This window comes from Hyla sarda, chromosome 11 (genome assembly GCF_029499605.1).
Source record: "Hyla sarda isolate aHylSar1 chromosome 11, aHylSar1.hap1, whole genome shotgun sequence".
Lineage (NCBI taxonomy): Eukaryota > Metazoa > Chordata > Amphibia > Anura > Hylidae > Hyla > Hyla sarda.
The window spans coordinates 92078568-92106024 of record NC_079199.1 but is presented as its reverse complement, the minus strand read 5'-3'; the positions used below and the strand labels follow the sequence as shown (position 1 = coordinate 92106024).

The window sequence follows — 27457 nt, the reverse complement described above, 5'->3', positions numbered from 1 at the left end:
CCACGGCAGAGCTGTGGCCCTGTGCAGGAGATTGCAGGGGGTCCCAGCTTTTAAACCCCCCGCGATCAAACACTTATCCCCTAACCTGTGCATAGGGGATAAGTGTTTTCCGCTGCAGATGTCCTTTAAGGACTCAACCAATTTTTTTTTTTTCCCAAATGAACGGGGGCCAGAAAGTTAAACAGATTTGTAAATTACTTCTATTTAAAAATCTTAATCCTTACAGTACTTAATAGCTACTGTATACTACAGAGGAAGTTGAGTTGAACTTTTCTATCTCACCACAGTGCTCTCTGCTGACACCTCTGTCTGCGTCAGGAACTGTCCAGAGTACAAGCAAATCCCCATAGCAAACCTCTCCTGCTCTGGGCAGTTCCTGACACGGACAGAAGTGTCAGCAGAGAGCTCTGTGGTCTGACAGAAAAAGAACAACTCAACTTCCTCTGTAGTATACAGCAGCTGACAAGTACTGTAAGGATTAAGAATTTTTAATAGAAGTAATTTGCTAATTTGTTTAACTTTCTGGCACAAGTTGATTTGAAAAAATATATATAATAATTGCTTTCCACCGGAGTACCCCTTTAAGTTTACGCCCACCTGACTGATTCCCTGAATTGTCAGACAAACAATAAACCCTTATCTCTCAGGAACAGGAAGGTGCATTAAGAATCTGTAAAAAAAAAAAAAAAAAAGACGTGTGATGAGGGGCTCTTAGCTATTTAAAGGGGTACTCCGCTGCTCAGTGTTTGGAACAAACTGTTCCGAACGCTGGTGCCGACGCCGGGAGCTAGTGATGTCATAGCCCCGCCCCCTCATTATGTCACAGCCCGCCCCCTCAATGCAAGTCTATGGGGGGGCGTTACAGTCGTCACGCCCCTCCCATAAACTTGCATTGAGGGGGTGGGGCGTGACATCATTAGGGGGCGGGGCTTTGATATCACTAGCTCCCAGCGTCAGCTCCAGCGTTCGGAACAGTTTGTTCCAAACGCTGAGCAGCGGAGTACCCCTTTAATGACAGTAACGTCTCAATTTCTTTGGGTTTGCCACATGTCCTCTTTAATAAACTTTTAGTTTCTGGTTTTCACTGTATTGGTCTTGTCATCTGTTACTGTTTACTGTACGTGGATGTTTTTATAATTTACACATTTGTACCTGATGGCAGCCATTTATAGGATGTCCATCCGTAAAAGCATGAGAATCATGAAAATGAAGAAGAGGCCTCCGTTAAGGAAAGCTTCTGCCAAGTCAAAGAAACCGTCAATACAGGTTCTGTGCATTTTCATATTTTTATTCATTCACATCTCAGGAAAATGATGTTTCAGTACCGTATATACTCGAGTATAAGCCGTTTCTCAGCACGATTTTTCGTGAACTCTCCGCCCTCAGTGGTCTTCAACCTGCGGACCTCCGGATGTTTCAAAACTACAACTCCCAGCATGCCCGGACAGCCATCGGCTGTCCGGGCATGCTGGGAGTTGTAGTTTTGAAACATCTGGAGGTCCGCAGGTTCAAGACCACTGCCCGGGCCTTCGTCATCATCCAGCCCCCCCATCCCCCTTTTAGTTTTGTACTCACCTCCGCTCAGCGGGACGTTCGGGTGAGCTGGTCCGGGCCATCTGTGCTGCAGGACCGTCCGGTGGGGAGGGATAGTCGTTCCGGCCTGTCCATCTTCACCGGGGGTGGGCTCTTCTCCGCGCTTTGCGCCCGACCCCGGAATTATGACGTTGCCTTGGCGACGACGCACAGGGACGTTGCGTCCCTGTGCGTCGTCGTCAAGGCAACGTCATTATTCCGGGGCTGGACGCGAAGCGCGGAGAAGAGGCCCCCCTGGTGAAGATGGACAGGCCGTAACGACTATCCCTCCCCACCGGACGGAAAATTATTCCTTCCCTTATAGTTGTATGCCCCATTGGAGGCCATGTATTATGTTGTATGAAGTGTTTCAACTGTTCTAGGGGACAATACAGTGCCATACATACTTAAAGGGTCTTATCCCCTATCGACAGAATCACGTGAATAGGGGATAATTGTCCGATTGCTGGGGGTCTGACTGCTGGGACCCCCCCCCCCCCCAACAATCTCCTGCCCAGCACCCTGGTTTTCTCCATGCATGGAGTCATCTCCTAGGATTACTGATGACCATGGTATGAAGTAGTGGCCAACACACCTCCTCCATGTATCGGTGGACGGCGCCTCGTGTATTACCCTGGGGCAAGAGAGTGGTGAGGGGGGGGGGGGGGGGGGGGGGGGGCAACCCTTGAAATCTGCGCTGCTGACTCTTGTAAGAAGCATAAGGCAATGCCAGAGGTAGTGAAAAGGTCCTCAGCAGGACATTTTATTGAAATAATTTATTTTCTTTCAGTAATATGTCCTGTTGAGGACCTTTTCACTACCTCTGGCATTGCCTTATCCTTCTTACAAGAGTCAGCAGCGCAGATTTCAAGGGTTTTTTCCTGCCTTGCTTCCACCTCCGTGTATCTCTACGGGAGAGACGGCGAAACACAAACCCTAAAAAGTCTTAAAGAGGTACTCCGCCCCTAGACAACTTATTCCCTATCCAAAGCATCCGTTTGCTGGGACCCCCACGATCTCCGGCCCGGAAACTCACTGTTCTGAACATTTATGACCGCACCCGTCAGACATGATTGGAGAGGGTGTGGCGTGATGCGACCACAGCCACATGAAACCAGGGTTGTGAACACAAATGTTTAGAATGCTGGGGTGCCCCCCCCCCCCCCCAGCACCCAGACCCCCGCGATCAGACATTTTGTTCCCTAGACCCCTCAGACACAAGATGTCTAGATGCAGAGTACCCATTTAACCAGTTTTCTGTTTTTGAATAAAGTTATAATTTCTGCTTAAGACTCTGGCAGAGTTTGAAGACATCGCCGTGTATTTCTCGAGAGAAGAATGGGTATATCTGGATGAAGAACAGAAGGAGCTCTATCGACAGGTCATGATGGATAATTATCAAACCTTCTCCACCCTTGGTAAGTTCAATGTTGATCTGGAAAACCATACACTGAGATGATGTTATGATGGTCATTAACCATTCAGCAATCTTTGATTAACCCCTTAAAGGGGTACTCCGCTGCTCAGCATTTGGAACAAACTGTTCTGAACGCTTGAGCCGGCGCCGGGAGCTTGTGACCTCATAGCCCCGCCCCCTCATGATGTCACGCCCCGGCCCCTCAATGCAAGTCTATGGGAGGGGGCGTGACAGCCCATAGACTTGCATTGAGGGGGTGGGGCATGACGTCATAAGGGGGGGGACTGCATGCACCAGCGTTCGGAACAGTTTGTTCCAAATGCTGAGCAGCGGAGTACTCCTTTAAGGGCTGGAACAATCTTAATTTTTTTCCTCCCCATATAGCCATTTTTCATCTACAGGCCCATATGAAGGCGAGTTATTTCCCGACCAATTGTACTTTATAATGACTTCCTTAATTTTTCCATAAAATAAGGTAAAATAAAAAAAAATTAAATTTTTTTGCTGATTTGTTGGGGCTTCTTTTTTACGCTTTTATTTTTATTTTTAAATTGCGATTCTCTGTTCGCCGTGATCTGTAGTTTTCATTGGTACCCTTGTGGTATAGATCGGACATTTTAAAAGTATTTTTTTTTTATTCAATTTTTTTCTGAAATGTAATGTGATAATGCAGGATAAATAATGTTTTTATACAACTTTAAGTATGGAAGGGGTTCATTTATGTAGGTAAAAACTTTATTATATATTTCTTTACACTGTTTTAGTCCCCCTAGAGGACTATTATGAGGAGTGGATTGGTTGCTCTTGGGGATCAGTGCAGTATGTCTGTACCACACTGATCTCTATCTGTGCTCTATTGGTAGAGCCTGCTTCATCAATAGAAGAGGATCCATAGCCAGGGAAGGCTAGCTAAGCCCTACAGGTGCCAGAACAGCGTATCTCCACCCTGTGTATACACATCATGGGTTGTTAAAGGAGAATTCCAGCCAAAACTAACTTAACCCCTATCCACAGAATAGGGGTTAAGTAGCTGATCGCGGTGGTCCGACTGCTGGGACCCCCCCCCCCCACAATTTCTGGAGCAGGACTCTCGTTGAGGAGCGCTTACTGCAGATGGCATGCGCTCCATTCATTTTTATGGGAGCGCCGACGAGACCCAAGTACAGCACTTAGGCATCTCCAGCGCTCCCATAGAAATGAATGAAGTGGGTGCCGTCTAGGTAGACAACACACGTTCCTCATTGAAGGCCGGGGGCCCATTCCTATCAGCTACTTATCGCCTATCCTGTGGATAGAGGATAAGTTAGTTTTGGCTTGAGTTCTCCTTTAGGGGTTAAATTAACAATAACCCTTTCTCCACTTCCCTTTGTAAAATCCATCTCATGATAAATCAGCTGACTGAAGTATCATGTTTCATGCCGCCCATAGAAGTTTTTATATAGTGGGATGGAGGGAAGGTGCAGAGAGAGAGAGAGAAACACACATAGGGAAGCTGCTGAAAGTGCTAGGAGGGGTTATATCTCCCCCTAGTGCCTTGTGCTACTCTATAATGTCCTCCATTTTGCTCCTGTTCCTAATATAGAGGAGCAGGATCGCCTCTGCATGGTGCTTTAGAGTGTTGTGTATTACATGAGGCAAAGTGGATATTGTTGTTTACTTATTTAAGAATAATAGTATAAGATTTCCTTGGTAAATTACACAAATGCACAATTTTTTCCAGGATCTTGTAACAAAAAACCTAAATTAATATCAAGCCTTGAGCAAGGAGCGGACCCGTCAATAACAGGACATTTCAAAACCCTTAGTAAGTTTCTATTTTTTTTCCTGCATTTTGTCAATAAACTATATACCTTTCTATTACTGCTGTATGCACTGTTTAATAAAATGGAAAGCCATGTGCATGAATAAAGTTACTTTTTGCATGTTTTCCCTCTTGTGTATGTATGAAAGCTGGGGGTTGGCATTACATGTGTTGAAGCACTGATCATTAAGTCGCAAAGAGTGTTTATCTGAACGCTCATGACGGCACCCCTGGAGAGGACCTCCCACCGCAGAACAGGAAACCTGGAAACATAAAATGGGACACGCCTCTCCACACCTCAGGTTTCCTGTCCTCCGGTAGGAGGCCTGGGAGCTGTCTCCATACCTCTCCAAGGGGCTGCAGGCCCTCTGTTAGTGGGGCTCCCTGTCCGGCAGAAGGGGAGCAGCCGTAAGCCTGCCTGTGGGTCCTGAGGGGGGTTCGGTGGGGTCCCGATAGCTCTGCATCTCTGTTATTTCCCCTGGTTTCAGCAGTGTTAGAAAGTTGGGATTTATGGAGTAGCGTGGTTTCCGCCAGCTCTCCCGTCTCTGGGGCCGGAGCGTCGCTTGCGCAGTAACGCCGGCGGATGTGACTTCAGCCCGGCAGCATGGCGTCAATTCCAGTTCCGGCTCCATTCAAAAGGGGTGTGGGATTTCTCCATCTTGGATTACCTGTTGGCATTTTCCAGCGTGTGGAACCCCTTGGACAGCAGGCAGCCAACCCGCAACAATATCCAGCACAGCCTGCAGCAGTACAGAAGCCCGCAGCAGTACAGCAGCCCACCAGCAGAAGTATACAGCAGCAACAGTTCCAGCCCGCAGCAGCTGAGCAGACCATTCTTGGTTGCCCTGCAGTGTTTTTTGCTAAACAACTTTCTCCAGCATGTCGGAGCATTCGACAGAGGGAGGTGGATGCTCCAAGAAGAGTAGTTGCAGCCCGGCTACAGAGGTGCGGATCTACTTCTGGGTGAGATAATTTCAATTTCATTCCGTATTCTGCTAGCTAAGTCAGGCTATTGTTTTGTAGGGTAGCAAGAAGTCATCTTCTAAATCACGTAATAGTGTGCAGAATGTAGGAAGCCATTAGATCCTGCCTAAAAAAAAGTCTATTTGTGCAGCCTGTATTGAAGTTATTGTGGCCCAGGAGTCCTCTGCAATTGCTAGCAACCTAAGAGTAATGATCCGGGAGGAGAGTCATCCCTTAAAAGACTAGGAGTTGTCGGGAATATGGGTGCTTCAGCTTCCTCTGTATAAGAGGAAAATCTTACTCTATATTCCTCCTCTGATGAAGAGTTTAAATCTAAATTGCTCTTTTCTCCAGTTGATACTGATCAGCTCTGTAAAGCAATCCGCCTAACTGCTAATCCTGAGAGCAGAGAGACAGTCACGGCCGAAGATGCCCTTTATGAAGGTGTTGGTCCCCAAAAATTCTGTACCTTTACTTTGCATAAAAGTATTAAGCAAATAATTGACAAGGAATGGGAAAATCCTAAGAAGAAATCTTTTTTCCCTAAACTCCTTAAGGGGAAGTACCCCTTTGAGGAGTCAGTCACTAAGTCATGGGATAGAGCCCCGTTAATTGATGCGACGATGGCTAAAATGACTAAGAAATCCGCCTTGCCATTTGAGGATCTAGGAACCCTGTCTTATCCAATGGACAAAAAAGCCGAGTTCTGTAACAAAACCTGGGAGGCGGCCACAGCCTCTGTCAGAACTAATGTAGCTGCTACATGTGTCGCTCGCTCCCTAAGAGTCTGGCTTTCACAATTACAAACTTATCGTGTTAACCAGACCCCTAGAGAATAGATCTTAGAATCCTTACCTGTGATTTCCAAGGCGGTAGATTTTTTTGGCAGACTCCTCAGTAGATTCTGTAAGATTGGGTGCCAGAGCAGCCGCTTTATCTAACTTTTCTAGGAGGGCCACATGGCTTAGACAGTGGAAGGGTGATGTGGGCTCAAAAGGCAAACTATGTTCCATCCCTTGCATTGGAGATCACCTTTTTGGTCCCGTCTTAGATGAAGTACTTGAGAAGGCTTCTGATAGGAAGAAAGGGTTTCCCATTCAGGGTCGTGCCCCCGATTCCTTTCGTAACAAAAGACAATCCAGAAAGCCTAATCAGAAGTTTCCTCTTTAATCCCAACAGAGTCTATTACCAAAAGATCCCAAGCAATGATGGCTTTTTCCCCAGTGGGGGGGGTATCTGTCCAGGTTTGTGGGGGCCTGGGAGAAAATTTCTTTCGCTCAAAAAAGTCCTGGTTCCAGTCCTCCAAGAGGAGGGGAGGGGATCCTATTCCCATCTCTTCTTAGTAAAAAACCCAACGGATCTTTCAGAGTAATAATAAATCTGAAAAATGTTTACAATTTCCTGTCATACAAAAAATTCAGGATGGAGTCCCTAAAATCCACAATCCCTCTGCTATTTCCAAATTGTATGATGGCCTCTGTAGATTTAGAAGACGCCTACTACCATATTCCCATCCACAACTCTCATCAAAAGTTTTAAAGAGTGGCAGTGTTTATGGAGGGAGCATGGATCCATTTACAATATCAGGCCCTTCCCTTTGGGGTCTCTCAAGCCCCAAGGGTATTTAACAAGGTGATGGCGGAGGTGGCAGCTTTCATAAGAACCCAAAATATCCTGTTCATTCCATATCTGGACGATTTACTGATTGTATCAGACTCCTCAGAAACCCTTCATTTGCACATTCAAGTAGTTTGCTCCATACTAAAAGACCTGTTTTGGAGTCTGAACCTAAAAAAAGTCAAACTTAACCCCTTCGAGTCAGTGCGTTTTCTTGGGCATCCTTCTGGATTCAGTGTCTCAGAGGGCAAGATCAGACTCCCCGTTAAGTCTCTCCTTCCAGATTTTTTCCTTAGCAGAAGCCAAGCTAGCATCTGTCTCTGCGGTTCACCTGAGAGGGGAAGACAACAAGGTGGCAGACTTCCTGAGCAGAGTTCATCTTCTTAAGTCCGAATGGTGTCTAAACAAGGAGATATTTGCAATGATAGAGGAAGGGTTTGGAAAATTCTCTATAGATCTCTTTGCTTCCAGAAACAACAGGAAGATTCATAGGTTCTATTCTCTCAACCCTCTGGATTATCCGACAGCAGTAGGGGAGGAGAAAGAGGGTATGCTTTCCCACCTCTTCGCCTTATTCCTCGGGTCTTGAAAAAGATAAGACCGTACAGAGCCTCAGTGCTATTGATAGCGCCCTTCTGGCCTGGAAGCCCCTGGTTTACCTTGCTAAGGACAATGTCAGTCTCACAGCCGTGGGTTCTTCCGGACAGGGAGGATCTACTCTACCAGGGACCAGTTCATCATCCTCAGTCGGCTCACCTTTACCTAACAGCGTGGATGCTGAGGTTAATGGGAGTTGTAGTTTTGAAATATCTGGAGGTCCGCAGGTTGAAGACCACTGCGGCCTTCATCATCATCCAGACCCCATTTAGTTTTCTACACAACTCCCCTCGGTGGGAAGGAAGGGTGAGCTAGTCCGGGCCATCTATGTTGCAGGGACCGTCCGGTGAGGAGGGTCATCAAGGCAACGTCACTAGTCCGGGGCCGGCCCGGAGCGGAGAAGAGAGCCTCCCGGTGAAGATGGACAGCCCGGAACGACTAACCCTCCCCACCGGACAGTCCCTGCAGCATAGATGGCCCAAACCAGCTCACCCTTCCTTCCCACCGAGGAAAATAATTTTGTGTTTATTGGCTCCTTTGGGGTACTTTACTATGAACTGGGGTGTGGAGAGGCGTGTCCCTTTTTTATGTTCCCAGGTTTCCTATCCTGTGGTGCTTTCTCTCCAGGGGTGCTGTCATGAGCTAACGAAAAACAGATTTCCCGGTAAGTAATCTATCTTTCTGCCCTTTTTAAAGGAGTTATTTCCTTCAGATAATCTCTACCATATCACAGAAAGTTTGTAGAACCTAAAACATTACCTCCAAATGGGTACTTCACCCCAAGCCGTGTTATCCCTTATCCAAAGGATTGACTGGGACCCCCCCCTCGATCTCTGGGCTGGCTATGTGGCGTTACAGACATGGAAGCCTGGGGCTTCTGTGATCGTGATGTCACGCCACGCCATTGATGTCTATGGGAGGGAGCATGACAGCTGGCCCGGATATCCGCCGGCCCATCGGTCAGGAGATCAGACGTGTTGTAGGGGTGGAGTTCCCCTTTAAAGATATCATATTTAACCTCTTGAGAACCTAATATACAACAAAAAGGAACACATGGGTGTCTAGTGCATTGACCAACATACAAGGAGTGTGGGGCAAGGTTGGAGGAAAAGATGGCTGCTTACCTGAGGCGTATATATTATAGGCATATAACATGTTATGGGGTGGAGTTCCCCTTTAAAGATATCTTAGTTAACCTCTTGAGGACCTAAAAAGCCAGAACTACATAAAAATGATACAGTTAAAAGCTGCCAGCCAGCTCATGGCGCAGAAAATAAACCCTAACACAGCTCCGTGGCTGAAAAAATTAACAAAATCCCCTATACAAAAGATAGAGAATAAGATGTCTGATCACAAGGGTCCAGCCTCTGGGACCCCCCTGCGATCTCCGTACAGCACCCGGCGTTCTAAACATAACGTTTGGTCATTACACGCCCCCTTCATTCATGTGTATGGGAGGGAGCAGGAAAGTCATCATGCCCCCTCCCATAGACATGAATGGAGGGAGTGGGGCATGAGGTAACGACCACAGCTGCCCCCACCAAGCGTTCTGAACATAATGTTCAGAACGTAGGGTGCTGCACAGAGATCGCGGGGGTTCAGAGAGGCTGGACCCCTGCAATCCGACATCTTACCCCCTATCTTTTGGATAAGATGTCTGGGGGGGGGGGGGGGTACTTTTCAACATCTGTGCATGGTCCAAACCAGGTGGAGTGGGGTTGTGAGCTGTGACTTTTCTTTATCTTGTATGGTGGACTTAAGCATTCAGCTATTATATAAGGGGAAACCATAAAGTAAGGGTACCTTCTCTATGAGGAAATTCAGCAGGAGTTGTCTGGAATTGGCAATATATGAAGGACCATCCATAAGATTGACAGTCATGTAATGCTGCTTTTTGTAGCCATTTTAGAGTAAATTTAGAGCCATTTTCAGCCATACTTTTTTCTAGGACTTTAACGTCCACAATAGTGACCACTTGCGCACACTTGCTCGAAATGAATCTCAACCAAATCTTCTTGATAGTCCGGCTCTACGGACCCCAAAACATATACTTCATTCACAATATCAAGGTGTATCGTTCTGCAGACAGGTGAGATATAAAGAATAATCTTCAAACACCAATGGAATAGAGATAACTCCTTACATTTCTTATTTATTCAATAAACTTGATTGATGGCACTTCTGGTGTTGACAATTCAATATAGCAAGATGTAATGGAACATACCTCAATCAGATGGAGAGAGACACGAGTACAAACCTGACTTTTACATTGATGGCCTATCTTCAGCATAGGCCATCAGTGCCTGATCAGCGGGGGCCACGACCAGCACACCTGCCAAGCAGCTCTTTGGCAGAGCCTTGGTTCAGGGCTATATACATTAAATGAGGCCAGAAGCAGATACCTCCGTGTCTAATGGCCAAACTGCTTTATGGTCTTATAACATGTACGGTAGCTTTGATGCGCAGGATTTTCTTCTACAGATTTCAATGTAAACTAAATGACTGAATCAAATCTGCGCAAAATACTGTATGTGTGAATAGACCCTTAGTGATGCACAGTCCCCACTTACTTCAATTAGAGCAAAGCTACAGTCATCCGGCCCAGCCACTACCCTATCAATAAAGCCATCTGTCTCCAGCCCCATTGAATGTGTATATGCTGAATAGTGGTGGTGCCCGGTGTTTCAGACATTAATGGTCTATCCTCAGAAGTCCCGGAAAATACCATTAAAAGAAAAAAAGATTCTTCTATGGTTCTCGAAAGCCAGCTCCATAACTGGGGTCTTTGAAGAGAGATCGTTATTAACAACTTCTTTATGGTTCTTCCTTTTTATTGATAAACTTCTATGATAATATTGTAAAAGGGAACGTACATCTGCAGCATGTGGTCCAGTCTTGACCAAGATCCTGGTAATAAAATGAAAGATTTTTGAAAGAAAAAAAGATTGGGGCAGTGTCCCATCAATGAATAGTTCAAATCTAAACGTTCACTGTTTCAAAGCTTTCTACTTAAAGTGTAGGAAACGGGGGTAGGATGACCGTAGAGGGAGGAGTTGGTCCGACGCAGAGAGGAACCGTCAGGCCAGGTTAAAATCAGAGGATTTATTGGATGCAACGCGTTTCGCTGTGCATGCGCAGCGAAACGCGTTGCATCCAATAAATCCTCTGATTTTAACCTGGTCTGACGGTTCTTCTCTGCGCCAGGCCAACTCCTCACTCTACGGTCATCCTACTCCCGTTTCATTCTCTACCGAGAAGGGCTGCAGTGAACCTTACCATTCACATCACGCTAGACCTTGTTGTGTGTGGGCGCACAACCATCTTTGGTAAACTGCTTGGGAATATCCTCCCCTTCCCCCACTAACAAGATCTGCTGATCCCGCACATGGAGCGCCTTCTCTTCTTTCACTTAAAGTTTAGGGTCACACACAGCGAATCTGCAACTTATTTTAGGCTGCGGATGTGCCAAAGGTAGTCACAAGAACAAGCTCTCTGTTGAGACTGGGTAACTCTGTGTGCCCACTCGTGGCGGCAGAAGTCCTGTGTACTGATAGTTTCTTTGTTTTGATGCCGAATGTGATAGCTGACTCAGCACTTTTCAGTGCTGTACTAAGGATGCTTTATTGGCGCACACCCGCCTCTACCATTGGTTCTTTGGGGGGGGGGGGGGGGGGTGCGTGTGTCGTGTGACCACCTATATATACTGTGTTGTAACCCAGTTTTCTTCAGTGTGTTAGGCTCCCACAGCAGGAGGATGTCTCCTGCTGTGACAGCACAAGCACCGCGGCTGACACTTAATTCCCCGATATGGGGACAGCGCATGCGGGGGCCATCTGACAGTGCTGCGGGGGGAAGTAGGTGTCAGATTCTGTTCTCCGTTCCCCGATCGCTGCCCCCACGGGACACAGTTAATTGAATACCCGTTGTGGGGATCGCTGCGCTCACGTCTCACAGTTCACTGAATCCCCAATGTGGGGATCGCTACGCCCGGGGCTCGCACTTCACTGAATCCCGATGTGGGGATTGCTCCTCCCACATTGGGGATTCAGTGAAGTATGACCCGCGGGGCAGGGCTCACAGCGAGAGGAGACATCCTCTCGCTGTCAGCTTGGCCCCCGCACGCGCTGTCCCTATATCAGGTAATGAATCAGCTGTGTCCCACTAGCGCATTTTTTCTGTTTCCCGACCTTGTTTGGGGATCGGAGAACAGAAGCTGACACCTACTTCCCTCCCACAGCGATGTCAGCTTGGCCACCGCACGCACTGTCCCCATATCAGGGAATTGTCAGCCGCAGCGCTTGTGCTATCACAGCAGGAGACATCCTCCTGCTGTGGGAGGCTAACACACGCTGAAGAAAACTGTGTTACAACTCAGTATAGGTGGTCCCCCAAGAACCAATGGTAGAGAGCGGGTGTGCGCATGTCAACCAATAAGGCATCCTTAGTGCAGCACTGAAAAGTGCTGAGTCAGCTATCACATTCGGCATCAAAACAGCACAGCGCTCCATGTGAACCTACCCAAAAGGGGCCTCTGAAAAAAAATCGGCACTTTGTACTTTTTGTGTTACTAACTTTCCATCAGTTGCCAAATATACAAGTTTAAATCTGGAAACATAATTCTGTTTCAGTAGAATTGCAGTAACACATGTTTTGCTATACACATGTTTATTCCCTTTGTGTGTATTGGAACAAAAGAAAGGGAGGGAAAAAAAGCTAATTGGACATAATGTCACCAAACTCCAAAAATGGTCTGGACAAAATTATTGTCACCCTTAACTTAATATTTGGTTGCACACCCTTTGGAAAAAAATAACTGAAATCAGTCGCTTCCTATAACCATCAATAAGCTTCTTACACCTCTCAGCCAGAATGTTGGACCACTCTTCCTTTGCAAACTGCTCCAGGTCTCTCCTTATTGGAAGGCGCCTTTTCCCAACAGCAATTTTAAGTTCTCTCCACAGGTGTTCAATGGGATTTAGATCTGGACTCATTGCTGCCACTTCAGAACTCTCCAGCGCTTTGTAGCCATCCATTTCTGGTGCTTTTTGATGTATGTTTGGGGTCATTGTCCTGCTGGAAGACCCAAGATCTAGGACGCAAACCCAGCTTTCTGACACTGGGCTGTAGAGTGCGACCCAAAATCCGTTGGTAATGCTCAGATTTCATGATGCCTTGCACACATTCAAGGCACCAAAGCAACCCCAAAACATCATTGAACCTCCACCATATTTCACTGTAGGTACTGTGTTCTTTTCTTTGTAGGCCTCATTCCATTTTCGGTAAACGGTAGAATGATGCGCTTTACCAAAAATCTCTATCTTGGTCTCATCTGTCCACAAGATGTTTTCCCAGAAGGATTTTGGCTTACTCAAGTTCATTTTGGCAAAATGTAGTCTTGTTTTTAATGTCTCTGTGTCAGCAGTGGGGTCCTCCTGGGGTCTCCTGCCATAGCATTTCATTTAATTTAAATGTCAACGGATAGTTCCCACTGACGCAGATGCTCCCTGAGCCTGCAGGACAGCTTGAATATCTTTGGAACTTGTTTGGGGCTGCTTATCCACCATCCGGACTATCCTGTGTTAACACCTTTCATCAATTTTTCTCTTCCGTCCTCGCCCAGGGAGATTAGCTACAGTGCAATGGGTTGCAAACTTCTTGATAATGTTGTGCACTGTGGACAAAGGCAAATCTAGATCTCTGGAGATGGACTTGTAACCTTGAGATTGTTGATATTTTTCCACAATTTTTTGGTTCTCAAGTCCTCAGACAGTTCTCTTCTCCTCTTTCTGTTGTCCATGCTTAGTGTGGCACACACAGACACACAATGCAAAGACTAAGTGAACTTCTCTCAGTTTTATATGCTTTCAGGTGTGATTTTTTATATTGCCCACACCTGTTACTTTCCCCAGGTGAGTTTTAAGGAGCATCACATGCTTGTAACAATCTTATTTTTCCACAATTTTGAAAAGGTGCCAATAATTTTGTCCAGACCATTTTTGGAGTTTGGTGACATTATATCCAATTTGCTTTTTTCCTCCCATTTTTGGTTTAGTTCCAATACACACAAAGGGAGTAAACATGTATATAGCAAAACATGTGTTACTGCAATCCTTTTCTGTGAGAAATACTTCATTTCCTAGAAATATTTCAGGGGTGCCAACATTTATGGCCATGACTGTATATGGTAGTTCTTAATTTTTTTGAATTGTTTGAAATATGGCATTAGTTTGAAATATGGGTTTATGTTTTATGATCCCTCATTTTTTTGAGATGTCTTTATTTTGACTGGCTTACTTTTTGGTTGACCAGGTTCTTACAGTGTATACCTTTGTAGATGCCTCCAGCTACCGAACAGATGAGCTGCATACATCCTTGTTTACACCCGATGGATTGGCAGTAGAAGGTTTACGTCTGACTGATACCTTAGAAGATCTTCAGATTCCGTTAAAACGGGAAACTCTGGCCACCAAGCGAAGGTACAACTTTCGAGAACGCATTGGAGTAGAATACTCCATATATTTTGAAGATGAAATAAGAGAACTTAAGAGGAAGAAAGGTTTACGTGTCAAATCGCGCTTTGGTAAGATAGAGCCAATGGTCGACGGGCTGTACTCCTGTAGTGAATGTGGCAAACAATATAAGCAGAAACAGAATCTGGTCAAACATCTAATGTTGCATACTGGCGTGGCATGCTATGTCTGTATCGAGTGTGAGAAGTGTTTCACACAGAGGTCTCTCTTAAGGAGACATGAAAGAATTCACACCTTGAAGAGACCATTTGCCTGTCCGGACTGTGAGAAGTGCTTCAGTGATTCTGGTGCTTTGCAGAAGCATCAGAGACTTCATTCCGGATACAAGCCATACAAATGTTCTGAATGTGATAAATCTTTCAGTATCAGTAACTATCTGATTATTCACCAGAGAGTTCACACTGGGGAGAAGCCTTATGTTTGTGACCAATGTGGAAAATGCTTTGCACAAAGTTCTACCCTCATTACGCACAAGAGAGTACATACCGGTGTAAAACCTTATGGTTGTATCGAATGCGGAAAAGGCTTTACAACCAGTTCTCACCTTATAACCCACCAAAGGACGCATACTGGGGAAAGACCCTATCAATGCCTAGAATGTGGGAGGGCCTTTAGGCACAGCACCCATCTTGTGTTACATAAACGGAAACACACTGGGGAGAAGCCATTCAGCTGTGACAAATGTCATCGGAAATTTTCCCAGAGGCCACTAATGCACAGACACCAGCAAAGGTATCATGTAGATGAATGATAACCCTATTGTGTCCAGATAACTCTGTCATGTACTTTCATTCTCCAATTAACTTTTTGTTCATATATTTGTAACCTATTTGTATTTGAAAATAAATGTCACGTCTCGTAACCTTGTTCACTTTCATCTGTTGGACTTGTTCCTTCTATTTTTTATGATTTGTATATTTTTATTGGTGATGTCTGATTTTAACAATCTCGGCCTTATTAGAGAACAGTTGGTAGATGGAATCCCAACATTGGACCATTTTTTTTTCTTCAGAAAAGCCTTCATTTCAATTATTGGCACTTAACCCTTTGTTTTCCTAGAAGTGGACCCTTCTACTATATGCTGGTCTCCATGGATCTCACACTTCGAAGAGAGAATATTCCAACTCTTTCAATGGCATACATTCAAATCTGCCGCAAGAGCGTTCTTATTAAGGCTTGTTCCCAATAATTGGCCCATGTAAAAGGGTCCTTGATCAGCCAACACTGTTCCACAAACAGTGCATCAAGTGCGTGCTGTCTATCAATCCATATGGGGAGAGCTGGGACTCATTGTCAAAATTGCAGTTGGTTACTCCCCCCAGCAATCACACACTTATCTCTTGAATCCATCCACTACTGTAGATCACTAGAGATGCCGACACCTTTAAGCACCAGGGATGCAGGCATTATCCCTTTACGTGTAAGGCCAGAAGGGAAGCAGGTATTACTACTTACTAAAAAAAATATAAAATGTATTGTGGTGACATTTATGTATCCTAATTTTATTCGGTAGAAAAGACAGAACAATCTGTGGCACTCGCCAAGTACGTAAATCAACTTCTGACTTTATTCCATAAATAAGGGTATGTTCACACTGAGGGTCTCAAGAGGAATTCACAAGGAATAATTTCAGTCAGGAAATTGTTGACTTCTGTAATTTTATCCATCGTGCCGAATTTGTGCGGAATTTCCATGCCGAAATGAAGAGGAATGAAAAAGGAGGCTATTCAATTCTTCTTTTCTGGATTCCGTGCAAATTCCGCACTGAATGGATTTTGTAAGGAAAAAAAAAATCCCATTGATGTCAATGGGCTTTTACTTGAAAATTCCGCCTGAAGAATAAACATGTTCTATCTTCAGCCGGAACAGAATTCAGCATAGGCATTCTGCTAACGGAAATTCCTCAGTGTGAACAAGACAGCAGAAAGTCCATAAAAGTCAATGGGAAATTAATTTATCAATAAATTGGAGTAGAAAAAGCAAGCGGAATGACTCCAGAAAATTCCTTTTGAATTCCTCGGTGTGAACATACCCTAACAGCGATGTGACATAAAAGTAGAGAGCATTAGTTTCACGCTTAGCAGCACTTCATCATGGTTCAACCACGGTTAACATTTTGACTGCAATCAGGAGAAGGAACTGGATCAGGTTGTCCATCACGTTCCATACAGTAAAGCCAAGTACAGAACCAACATTTTCTAGGTTAACTACCCTAAAAAAAACTCTATGACTTAATTGTAAAAGTGACCATTCAGTTGGACAGTCACAGTAGAAATGTCCCCGCTGAATAGTGATATCTACCATTCTTTTTATAATCTAGAGAAAGGAAGGAAGGCGCCTCATGTGCGGGATCAGTAGATCTTGCAGGTGGGGGTAGGGGAAGGTAATTCCCAAGCCGCTTACCAAAGTTGGTTGTGCGCCCACACACAACAAGGTTAGAAGCAGAAGAAATATGAAGGCAGGTCCACTGCAGCCCTCCTGGATAGGTATGGAATCAAAGGCGAATGACCAGGGAGTCAGGAGTTTGTCTGGCGCAGAGAGGGACCATCAGACAGCCAAGTAAAATCAATGGATTTATTAGATGCAACGCGTTTCGCTGCGCATGCGCAGCGAAACGCGTTGCATCTAATAAATCCATTGATTTTACTTGGCTGTCTGATGGTCCCTCTCTGCGCCAGACAAACTCCTGACTCCCTGGTCATTCGCCTTTGATTCTTTTTATAATGTAATCTTAATGTTGGATTGGAGTTCCTTAGGCCTATCAGAATTATTCTGAGGGGCAACCTTCCATAAAGACCATGTACATGTCTTCATTTAGCTGCATTGTAAACTTTTTTTTGTTTTGTTTAAACTCATGATATATTGTTAATAAGGTCTGTTTGAACATCATGCCATAACAAATAGGCCCAAGTAGCAATTAGTCTAACTTCAAAGTCCGCTTTTAATTGGGTTGTCTTCTGATGGAACTTGTGGACCCAATACTGTTTTAGTGTCTGAGCCCAAAGTATCCACTAGTATTGTGATTGGGCACTCAGACCCTGAAAGTGTAGTAGGCTTAAAGGGGTTATCTGCTCCTAGACATCTTATTCTGTATCCAGAGGGTAGGGGACAAGATGCCTGATCGCTGGGGACCCCCGTGATCTTGCACGCAGCACCCCATTATAATCAGTCCCCGGAGCATGTTCGCTCCGGGTCTGATTACTGGCGATCACGGGGGCCGGAGCATTGTGATGTCACGGTCCTGCCCCCGTGTGATGTCACGCTCCGCCCCCTCAATGCAAGCCTATGGGAGGGGGCATGACAGCTGTCACGCCCCCTCCCATAGGCTTGCATTGAGGGGGCGGAGCGTGACGTCACAATGCTCTGACCCCAGTGATCGCCAGTAATCAGACCCGGAGCGAACATGCTCCGGGGACTGATTATAACGGGGTGCTGTTTCCGCTATTTTGCACCGATTGCATATTTCTGTATGATATAATTCGGCCTCCTATTCCTTCTTTTGTTACTTCTTCCTTTTGAACACCATAAATCTTCTTTCTTGCTTCTTAAGTATTGTCCCAGAGAGCAGGTTCTATCTTGGTTACAAGCAAATAGCCAAGCAGAGATATCTGATAAGAATCATGTTTTTCTGCAGCATTTGATTAGCAAGAGTATAAATTATAGATTAATATATTGATCAACAATCAAAATCATCATAATCATCCTCAACAATAGCACATGATTGCCGTGACCCCTGATGGTGGAGAAGGCGATCATGGACGTGCGCTAATTTTCACATTGTTCTGACCGGTAATTTCAGAAAAAACTATGTTTGCAAAATATTGCGCAATCCAATATGGCCGCCAAATCTGGTGATCAAATGTGGTACAGAAAGTGATAACAAACGTGTGGTGATTTTTACACTGTTCTGACTTGTTATTTTAGAGAAACCTATGTTTGCAGAATATTGCACAATCCATTATGGTCCTAAATTTAGTGATCAATTGTGGTACAGGAAGTGATCACGAACATGTGTGCTAATTTTCACATTGTTCTTTCCATTAAATTAAAGGGGTTATCCAGGAAAAAACTTTTTTTTATATATATCAACTGGCTCCAGAAAGTTAAACAGATTTGTAAATTACTTCTATAAAAAAAATCTTAATCCTTTCAGTGCTTATGAGCTTCTGAAGTTTAGGTTGTTCTTTTCCGTCTAAGTAATCTCTGATGACACGTGTCTTGGGAACCGCCCAGTTTGTAAGAGGTTTGCTATGGGAATTTGCTTCTAAACTGGTCGTTTCCCGAGACACGTGTCATCAGAGATTACTTAGAAAAGAACAACCTAAACTTCAGAAGCTCATAAGCACTGAAAGGATTAAGATTTTTTTATAGAAGTAATTTTCTGGAGCCAGTTGATAGATAAAAAAAAGTTTTTTCCTGGACAACCCCTTTAAGAGAAAACTATGTATGCAGAATATTGCGCAATGCGATAAGGCTGCCAAACCAGGTCCTCAATGGTGGTATAGAAAGTGAACATGAACGTGTGTGCTAATTTTCACATTGTTTTGACTGACAATTTCAGAGTAAACTGTGTATAATGAAAATTGCGCATTCCAATATGGCTGCAGAACCTTGTGATCAATTGTAGAGGAGAAAGTGATCACAAACGTGTGCTAATTTTCACATTGTTAGGACCAGTAATTTCAGAGAAAACTACAGAATATTGCGCAATCCAAGATGGCTGCCAATTGACTTGTAATTAACAATTAATAATCTTGGTCATGCTGTTGCCACATGCAACTAATTATACATCTGTGTCTTTAATGGTTGCATAGAAGCAGATATATGAATATTGTGGAAAAGCATGCCAAAAAAATGAAAGAGTTATAATCATTAGTAAACATTGTGCTATACAAAGAAGAAATACATCTAATTATATAAAAGGGGAATTTGTGCTAAAGGAAATATGTGACACCTGTGAAAAGGTAGCAAAGAAATAAGTGTATATTAATGTATAATGCATGAAGAGATATAATGTAAGAAGAATCTCGCTGTTAATAAATGTTTATTACCGTATATACTCGAGTATAAGCCCACCCGAATATGAGCCGAGGCCCCTAATTTCACCCCAAAAACCCAGGAAAAGTTAGTGACTCAACTATAAGCCTAGGGTGGGAAATACATCATCCCCCCCCCCCCGTCATCATCCCCCCCTGTCATCATCTAGACCCCATCATCATCACCCTGTCATTTTCACCCCCGTCATCATCACCCTGTCATCATCCCCCCTTCATCATCACTGCCTGTCAATCCCTTCAGTGGTCTTCAACCTGTGGACCTCCAGATGTTGCAAAACTACAACTCTCAGCATGCCCGGACAGCCATAGGCTGTCCGGGCATGCTGGGAGTTGTAGTTTTGAAACATCTGGAGGTCCCCAGGTTGAAGACCACTGTGGCCTTCGTCAACATCCAGACCCCCTTTAGTTTTCTACTCACCTCCCCTCGGTGGGAAGGAAGGGTGAGCTGGTCTGGGCCATCTATGCTGCAGGGACGTTCCGGGCTGTCCATTTTCACCGGGAGGGCCTCCCGGTGAAAATGGACAGGCCGGAACGACTAACCCTCTCCACCGGACGGTCCCTGCAGCATAGATGGCCCGGACCAGCTCACCTTTCCTTCCCACCGAGGGGAGGTGAGTAGAAAACTAAATGGGGGGGGGGTCTGGATGATGACGAAGGCCCGGCAGTGGTCTTCAACTTGCGGACCTCCAGATGTTTTTAAACTACAACTCCCAGCATGCCCGGACAGCCGATGGCTGTCCGTGCATGCAGGGAGTTGTAGTTTTGCAACATCTGGAGGTCCGCAGGTTGAAGACCACTGGCAGGGGGAGAGTTCACTCGAGTATTAGCCGAGAGGGGCGTTTTCAGCACGAAAAATTGTGCAGAAAAACTCGGCTTATACTCGAGTATATACGGTATATTGCAACAATAGCAAAGTGTGTTTGTGTAATAGACAGTGTTAGTAATGTAGTGTAAGGCATGTGAGCATTTTAAATGGACAATTGGTGAAGGTTGTATCTTTAGCAAACTAAATGTTTTGACAGTGAAAAGGGAGGAAAGATTTATTAGTTAAATAGATACTCTTAGTAGCATATATATTAAAGGAGTACTCCAGAATAGAAAAATTGTCCTCCATACTGCCGGCAGTAAAAAAAATAGAGAGATACATACCTTCCTTCGCTCCCCCGATGCCTCGGTAACCCGCTCCAGTCTCCGCCACAATCCTCTTGGTCACTCCCGCACTAACCACAGGTACTGACGGATGATACATATGATCCCTACCTTGCCTCGATCCGTCCAGCCGTTCGTCCGCAATCTTAGTTTTTCTATATATGCAAATGTGGCTGTAACTGGCATGGGCGGGGTTTTCAGGAGCCTAGTGGTACTGTGACGTCAGTGCCGCCCGTCTGCAGCGCTGCTCGCTTATGAATATTCATCCCCCCTCCTTCCGGCTCTCCCCGCCGCTCCTAACTGGTCTTCACTGCGCAGGTGCCGCTTCCTGACATGCGGGAGTAAACATGTGACAGTTTTCCTTTAACAACCTTGGTACAGAAGGTAACCATGAACATGTCTGCCAAATTATGTTTATTCTAACATACGGTTTCAGAGAAGAAGATGTTTGTAGATAGATTATTGTGCAATTCAATATGGCGGCCACACCATGTGACCAAAAATCTTATAATGAACAAATCTGACTCTGCACAACAGTGGCACCACATACAGATATAAATGTATCTGTAGCTTTAGCGGATGTAGAGAAGAAGATTTTTGAATCTTGTGTAAAATTGCCACGAGAACAAATATGGCAGCCTTACCATGTGACCTATGACCTATATATTACATAATATTATGCACAGCTCATGGTTCTACCACTGCCAAGTCTCATGAGTTTTGGAGTAACAGTGTAGCAAATATAAGCATTTGAAATAATGATTATTAAAAATAATAATTTGAGCAATAACAATAGGTATTCTATGCAACTTCGTTGCTTGGCCACCTAATAAAACATTGTGACTCTTAGAAGGTGAGGAGAGAAAAAAAACACAAAATGCAGTTGTCAAAACTGCAGTATATAACAAACTAAACGTACTTTCCTCCTACCCTTCCACAAGGCCTCCCGTGTCCTGCTCCAAGCCCCACAAAGATCGTTGTGTTCAGCATCAGCACAGGAAGCACCCAGCGGTTCGCTGAGTGGCAGTTAGGGCTGGGCGGTATACCGGTTCATACCGAATACCGAAATTTTTGTGCTGCACGATATGATGTTTAACCCATGCCGCAATACCGGTTTGGCCCTTCCCCCTTGGGAATACATAAATCACCCCAACGCTGCGCTGTCTCCACATCGGGGAACTACTCACATGTCGCCCGCGAGCGCTGTCCCCATCGGGGTAAATACTCACGTGTCACCGCAAGCGCTGCCCTCCTCTTCCTCTTGTTTGTTGCGGCCGTCGGTGCTGACACTCTATACCAGTGGTCTTAAACCTGAGGACTTCCAGATGTTGCAAAACTACAACACGGCTGTCCGGGCATGCTGGAAGTTTAGTTTTGCAACATCTGGAGGTCTGCAGGTTGAAGACCACTGCTCTATACTGTGCGGTATCCCAATGCACGGGCTGCAAAAAAATAACAAAATAAACTCACCTGCCGTTGGTCCGGTACCGGCCTCACCTGCTTCCTGTGGATGGGAACGTCAGACAGCCGTCAGCCTATCACCGGCTGCAGCGATGTTCCGCCTCGGCCGGTGATGAGCTGAGCCCACTGTCATGTAAGAAGCTGGCCAGAGCTCCTTACATGACAGTGGGCTCAGCCTATCACCGGCTGAGGCGGAACATCACTGCGGCCGGTGATAGGCTGACGTCTCTCCGACGTTCCCGTCCACAGCATAAGGACGACGTAGGAACATGCGTGAGTTTATTTTGTTTACCTTTTGCAGCCTGGGGCTTAGGGATACCGCATAGTATAGAGTGTCAGCGCCGGCGGCCCGCAACAAACAGGACGAGGAGGGCAACGCTTTCGGGTGACATGTGAGTATTTACCCCGATGGGGGCACCGCTGGGCTGATAATTAACTGTGATACACACATTTGGTCATACAGTATGACAAACTGGACCCGAGTGCTTTATGGCCCTGACAGTTGCGTTGCGTCTCAGAAAGATGATTGGTTCGGGGGAACAGAGCAGGACAGCGAAGGCATTACAGGAAAGCAGGAGGTAAGTAAAAGTTTGTTTTCTTATATACTACAGAATGGGCATACTTTGAAACTCCCCAATGATGCTGGATAACCCCTTTAATAGTATAGGGACTGTTCAGTCACGTAATGTATGGATAGTATTTCTTTTAGTCATTTCAAAATGAACGTTTTAAGAGATTTTTTTACATCTTTGTTTCTCAGAGTGTAAATAACAGGATTGAGCATTGGAATGAGGACAGTATACAGGACAGAAAACGATTTCCCTAGAGTAGTAGAATACTGAGAAGTTGGCCTCATGTACATGATCAGTACCGTTCCGTAAAACAGTATGACCACAGTGAGGTGAGACACACACGTGGAGAAGGTTTTGCGTCTGCCATAAGGTGTACTTATTTTCAAAATAGTGGAGATGATGTAAAAGTAGGAGGTAAGAGTGAGGCTGAATGTGGTAAATCCTACCAGGGAACCAAAAATCAAACTTGTGACCTCAATGAGCATTATGTTAGCACAAGAAAGTTTCAGCAACACTGAATAATCACAATAAAAATGACGTATGATGCGAGACCCACAAAAAGGAAGTTTTGATATAACAATTGCATGGGCGAGAGGGTCTAAGAAGCCAATGGCCCAGCAGAAACTTGCTAGAAGGATACAGGCTCGTCTGTTCATATAAAGGGGATAGTGTAAGGGATCACATATTGCCACGTAGCGATCATACGCCATAGCAGTCAACAATATGAACTCTGTACATGTTAGACCCATGAAAAAATACAGTTGAGTTATGCAGCCTCGGTGAGTTATTATTCCACTTCCAGTCAGGAAAATGGAGAGCAACTTTGGTTGGATGACAGACGAGTAAGAAATGTCCAGAAAAGAGAGGTTCCGGAGAAAGAAATACATTGGACTTTGCAGTTGGGTATCTACAAAAACCACAGCTATAATCAGAATATTACCGGTTATGGTTAGGCTGTAAATCGAGAGAAAAACAAAAAACAGGGGGATTTGGAGTTTAGAAATTCCAGAAAATCCTTGAAGAATGAATTCAGAGCCAGATGTTTTATTGTCATGTTCCATAGTTTTTCTCACCTGCAAATAAAAAATACAGTCCATTTACCCAAACCTGAAGACCTGGGCCAACTTTCAGAAAGAGGTTACTGTACATACAGTCATGGCTGTAAATGTTGGCACCTCCTGAATTTTTTTTAGAAAATGAAGTATTTCTCACAGAAAAGGATTGCAGTAACACATGTTTTGCTATACACATGTTTATTCCCTTTGTGTGTATTGGAACTAAACCAAAAAAGGGAGGAAAAAAGCAAATTGGACATGACGTCACACCAAACTCCAAAAATGGGCTTTACAAAAAATATTGGCACCCTTTCAAAATTGTGGAAAAATAAGATTATTTCAAGCATGTGATGCTCCTTTAAACTCACCTGGGGCAGGTAACAGGTGTGGGCAATATCAAAATCACACCTGAAAGCAGATAAAAAGGAGAGAAGTTCACTTGTTTTTACACTACGGGTGCCGGATCCGGAAGGGGGAGGGGCAAACCAGGCTCTCCCGTACCCCAGCCGGACCAGATCTGAATTCCATTCACTTTAATGAGCCGACCGCAGTCAAACGGTGACTCCGGTCGGTTCATTTTTGACCCATATGCGGTTTCCTGACCGGACCTAAAACCGTAGTATACAACGGTTTTAGGTCCGGTCACAAAACTGGATACGGGTCAAAAATGAGCCGACCGGAGTCACCGTTTGACTCCGGTCGGTAAAGTGAATGGAGTTCAGTGCAGGGCCGGCTGGGGTACAGGAGAGCCCGGTTTGCCCCTCTCCCAGCTGGATCTGGCACCCGTAGTGTAAAAACGAGATGTGAATGCAGCCTAAGCATGGACAACAGAAAGAGGAGAAGAGAACTGTCTGAGGACTTGAAAACCAAAATTGTGGAAAAATATCAACAATCTCAAGGTTACAAGTCCATCTCCAGAGATCTAGATTTGCCTTTGTCCACAGTGCGCAACATTATCAAGAAGTTTGCAATCCATAGAGAAAAATTAATGAAAGATGTCAACGCATGATAGTCCAGATGGTAAATAAGCAGCCCCAAACAAGTTCCAAAGATATTCAAGCTGTCCTGCAGGCTCAGGGAGCATCAGTGTCAGCACAAACTATCCGTCAACATTTAAATGAAATGAAACGCTATGGCAGGAGACCCAGGAGGACCCCACTGCTTACACAGAGACCTAAAAAGCAAGATTACATTTTGCCAAAATGAACTTGAGTAAGCAAAAATCCTTCTGGGAAAACGTCTTGTGGACAGATGAGACCAAGATAGAGCTTTTTGGTAAAGCACATCATTCTACTGTTTACCAAAAACGGAATGAGGCCTGCAAAGAAAAGAACACAGTACCTACAGTGAAATATGGTGGAGATTCAATGGTGTTTTGGAGTCGTTTTGCTGCCTCTGGTACTAGGTGCCTTGAATGTGTACAAGGCATCATGAAATCTGAGGATTACCAATGGATTTTGAGCTGCACTGTACAGCCCAGTGTCAGAAAGCTGGGTTTGCGTCTGAGATCTCGGGTCTTCCAAACATACGTCAAAAAACACACAGAAATGGTTTGGCAACAAAGTGCTGGAGAGTTCTGAAGTGGCAATAATGAGTCCAGATCTAAATCCCATTGAACACCTATGGAGAGATCTTAAAATTGCTGTTGGGAAAAGGCGCCTTCCAATAAGAGAGACCTGGAGCAGTTTGCAAAGGAAGAGTGCTCCAACATTCCGGCTGAGAGGTTTAAGAAGCTTATTGATGGTTATAGGAAGAGTGGTCCTACATTCCGGCTGAGAGGTGTAAGAAGCTTATTGATGGTTATATTAAGCGACTGATTTTAGTTATTTTTTCCAAAGGGTGTGCAACCAAATATTAAGTTAAGGGTGCAAATAATTTTGTCCAGCCCATTTTTGGAGTTGGTGACATTATGTCCAATTTGCTTTTTTTTCTCCCTTTTTTGGTTTAGTTCCAATACACACAAAGAGAATAAACGTGTATATAGCAAAACATGTGTTACTGCAATCCTTTTCTGTGAGAAATACTTAATTTTCTAGAAAAATTTCAGGAGTGCCAACATTTACGGACATGACTGTAAGTCTATCTTGTCTGATCTATTCTACTTTAATGTACATTTAGAGAAAGCAGAACAAGCTTCATTAGGAAAGACAATTTTATCCTGTACGTGCAAGAATTCCTTCACACCTTCACATTTGGCAGTCAGAATCCCTGGATCACTTGCCTATCTCCTTTGATGTAATAAATATAATTTGCATAATTATTTGAAGAAAGTCATCCAGGGACCATTTAAGGGTTCAGTTACACGTAGCGTATTTTGCTGCATATATTCCTACCCATTGACTTCAACTAACACTTCCCCCATAGGTCTTTATAATAAAATAAAAAAATAATAATGTTTTGTTTGTGTTTTAGCATTTCATGGGCTTCTTCTCGGCCTGTCCCTTCTTTTTCGAAAAAACTAATAAGCTAGTTTATAACCCCATCAATTGTGACCTTTGATCTGTTCATAACCTTAGAAGTTAGCTCAGAAGAGAAGAGAGGCTGATAAGAAGCCCCACAAAGAATTGCTTCTCTGGCAGACCTTACTGATAACCGAAGCGGTTGACCGAAACATTTTTTTTTTTTTTTTAATAAAGACCTATGGGGAAAGTGCTTTTATACTATAATAAGTACTAGGGAAGAATGAAAAAAATATTTTTAACCCCTTCATGTGCGTAATGATGCTGTGATGAAGGGTGTATGGACTGATTTCGGTAGCGGAGGGCCACTGTTGCCGTCTATTAACCCTTTAGATGACGTTGTCAGAATACAGACGTTCCTGCTTAATCTCAATGTCTATCTTTGGTTACAATTAGCTCAATGGTGCCTCATAAAACAATTAACCAGAGTTGATGCCGGTTAAGATAAATGTGGTAAATAATATAATAAAGCGAGTTCTATGCAGTAACAGACATCTACACAAGTGTATAAATAAAAATGTAACTTGCTGAAGGCAAATTAATAAATGAATAAAATAAAATAGAAAACTTACAAAACTGCTCAATGTCACAGATGGTGATGTATTATGGAACTGCTCCTAGAATACCCCTATGTGTAACTAGTCCTTAATAAATATATAGTCAGTTACCAAGGGAATTATTTACGCTCGCACAGCACGCCAACTCCCAAACCTCTAAGATATTAATTAAAAGCTAAAATTGTTCATCCTTTAATCTAAAGACAAATAAGATGAACAGGAGTGAGGTCATTCGTTTACTTGTATATTGTGCATTTAGAAAGTCGTCCCTTTAACATTTTTCATGTTTCCTTTTGTTTTTGTTGTGCTAAAATATAAAAATCAATTTCTTCCCTATCATTCTGCACTTAAGAAGATGTCCAGCGGTAGTAAGCATATCCCCTATCTGCAAGACCCCCGCGATCTCCCGTACCAGGCCTCGGCTCAGCTGCTGTATGTAATGTTTCGCCCGTTTCCTGTGTGTCTCCAAATCTCCCATAGAGATTAACCGGTTGCCGTCTAAGGATGAGCCGGCTCGTCCTGACACGGTAAGTGGTGTATGACGCAGGCCCTTGACTCGAGCCCGCTTCATACCGGTCGGTATGCAGCTGGGGGCCGCCTTTAATAGCCGACATGCGGTGACTGCCGCGGCCGGCTATTAACCCTTTCGA

The 27457-nt window shown here is 44.5% G+C and overlaps 1 protein-coding gene across 1 annotated transcript in view; it reads left to right on the top strand.

Moving 5' to 3' along the window:
- The window catches only part of LOC130294957 (zinc finger protein 93-like), a 59123-nt gene that overhangs the window by 9107 nt on the left and 22559 nt on the right, over window positions 1-27457 (top strand). The window contains exons 3-7 of the mRNA XM_056545113.1: window positions 1163-1266; window positions 2864-2990; window positions 4710-4793; window positions 14302-15247; window positions 22628-22742. Of these exons, the coding sequence (XP_056401088.1) occupies window positions 1163-1266; window positions 2864-2990; window positions 4710-4793; window positions 14302-15247; window positions 22628-22742 (1376 nt within the window). The remainder of the gene's footprint in view (window positions 1-1162; window positions 1267-2863; window positions 2991-4709; window positions 4794-14301; window positions 15248-22627; window positions 22743-27457) is intronic.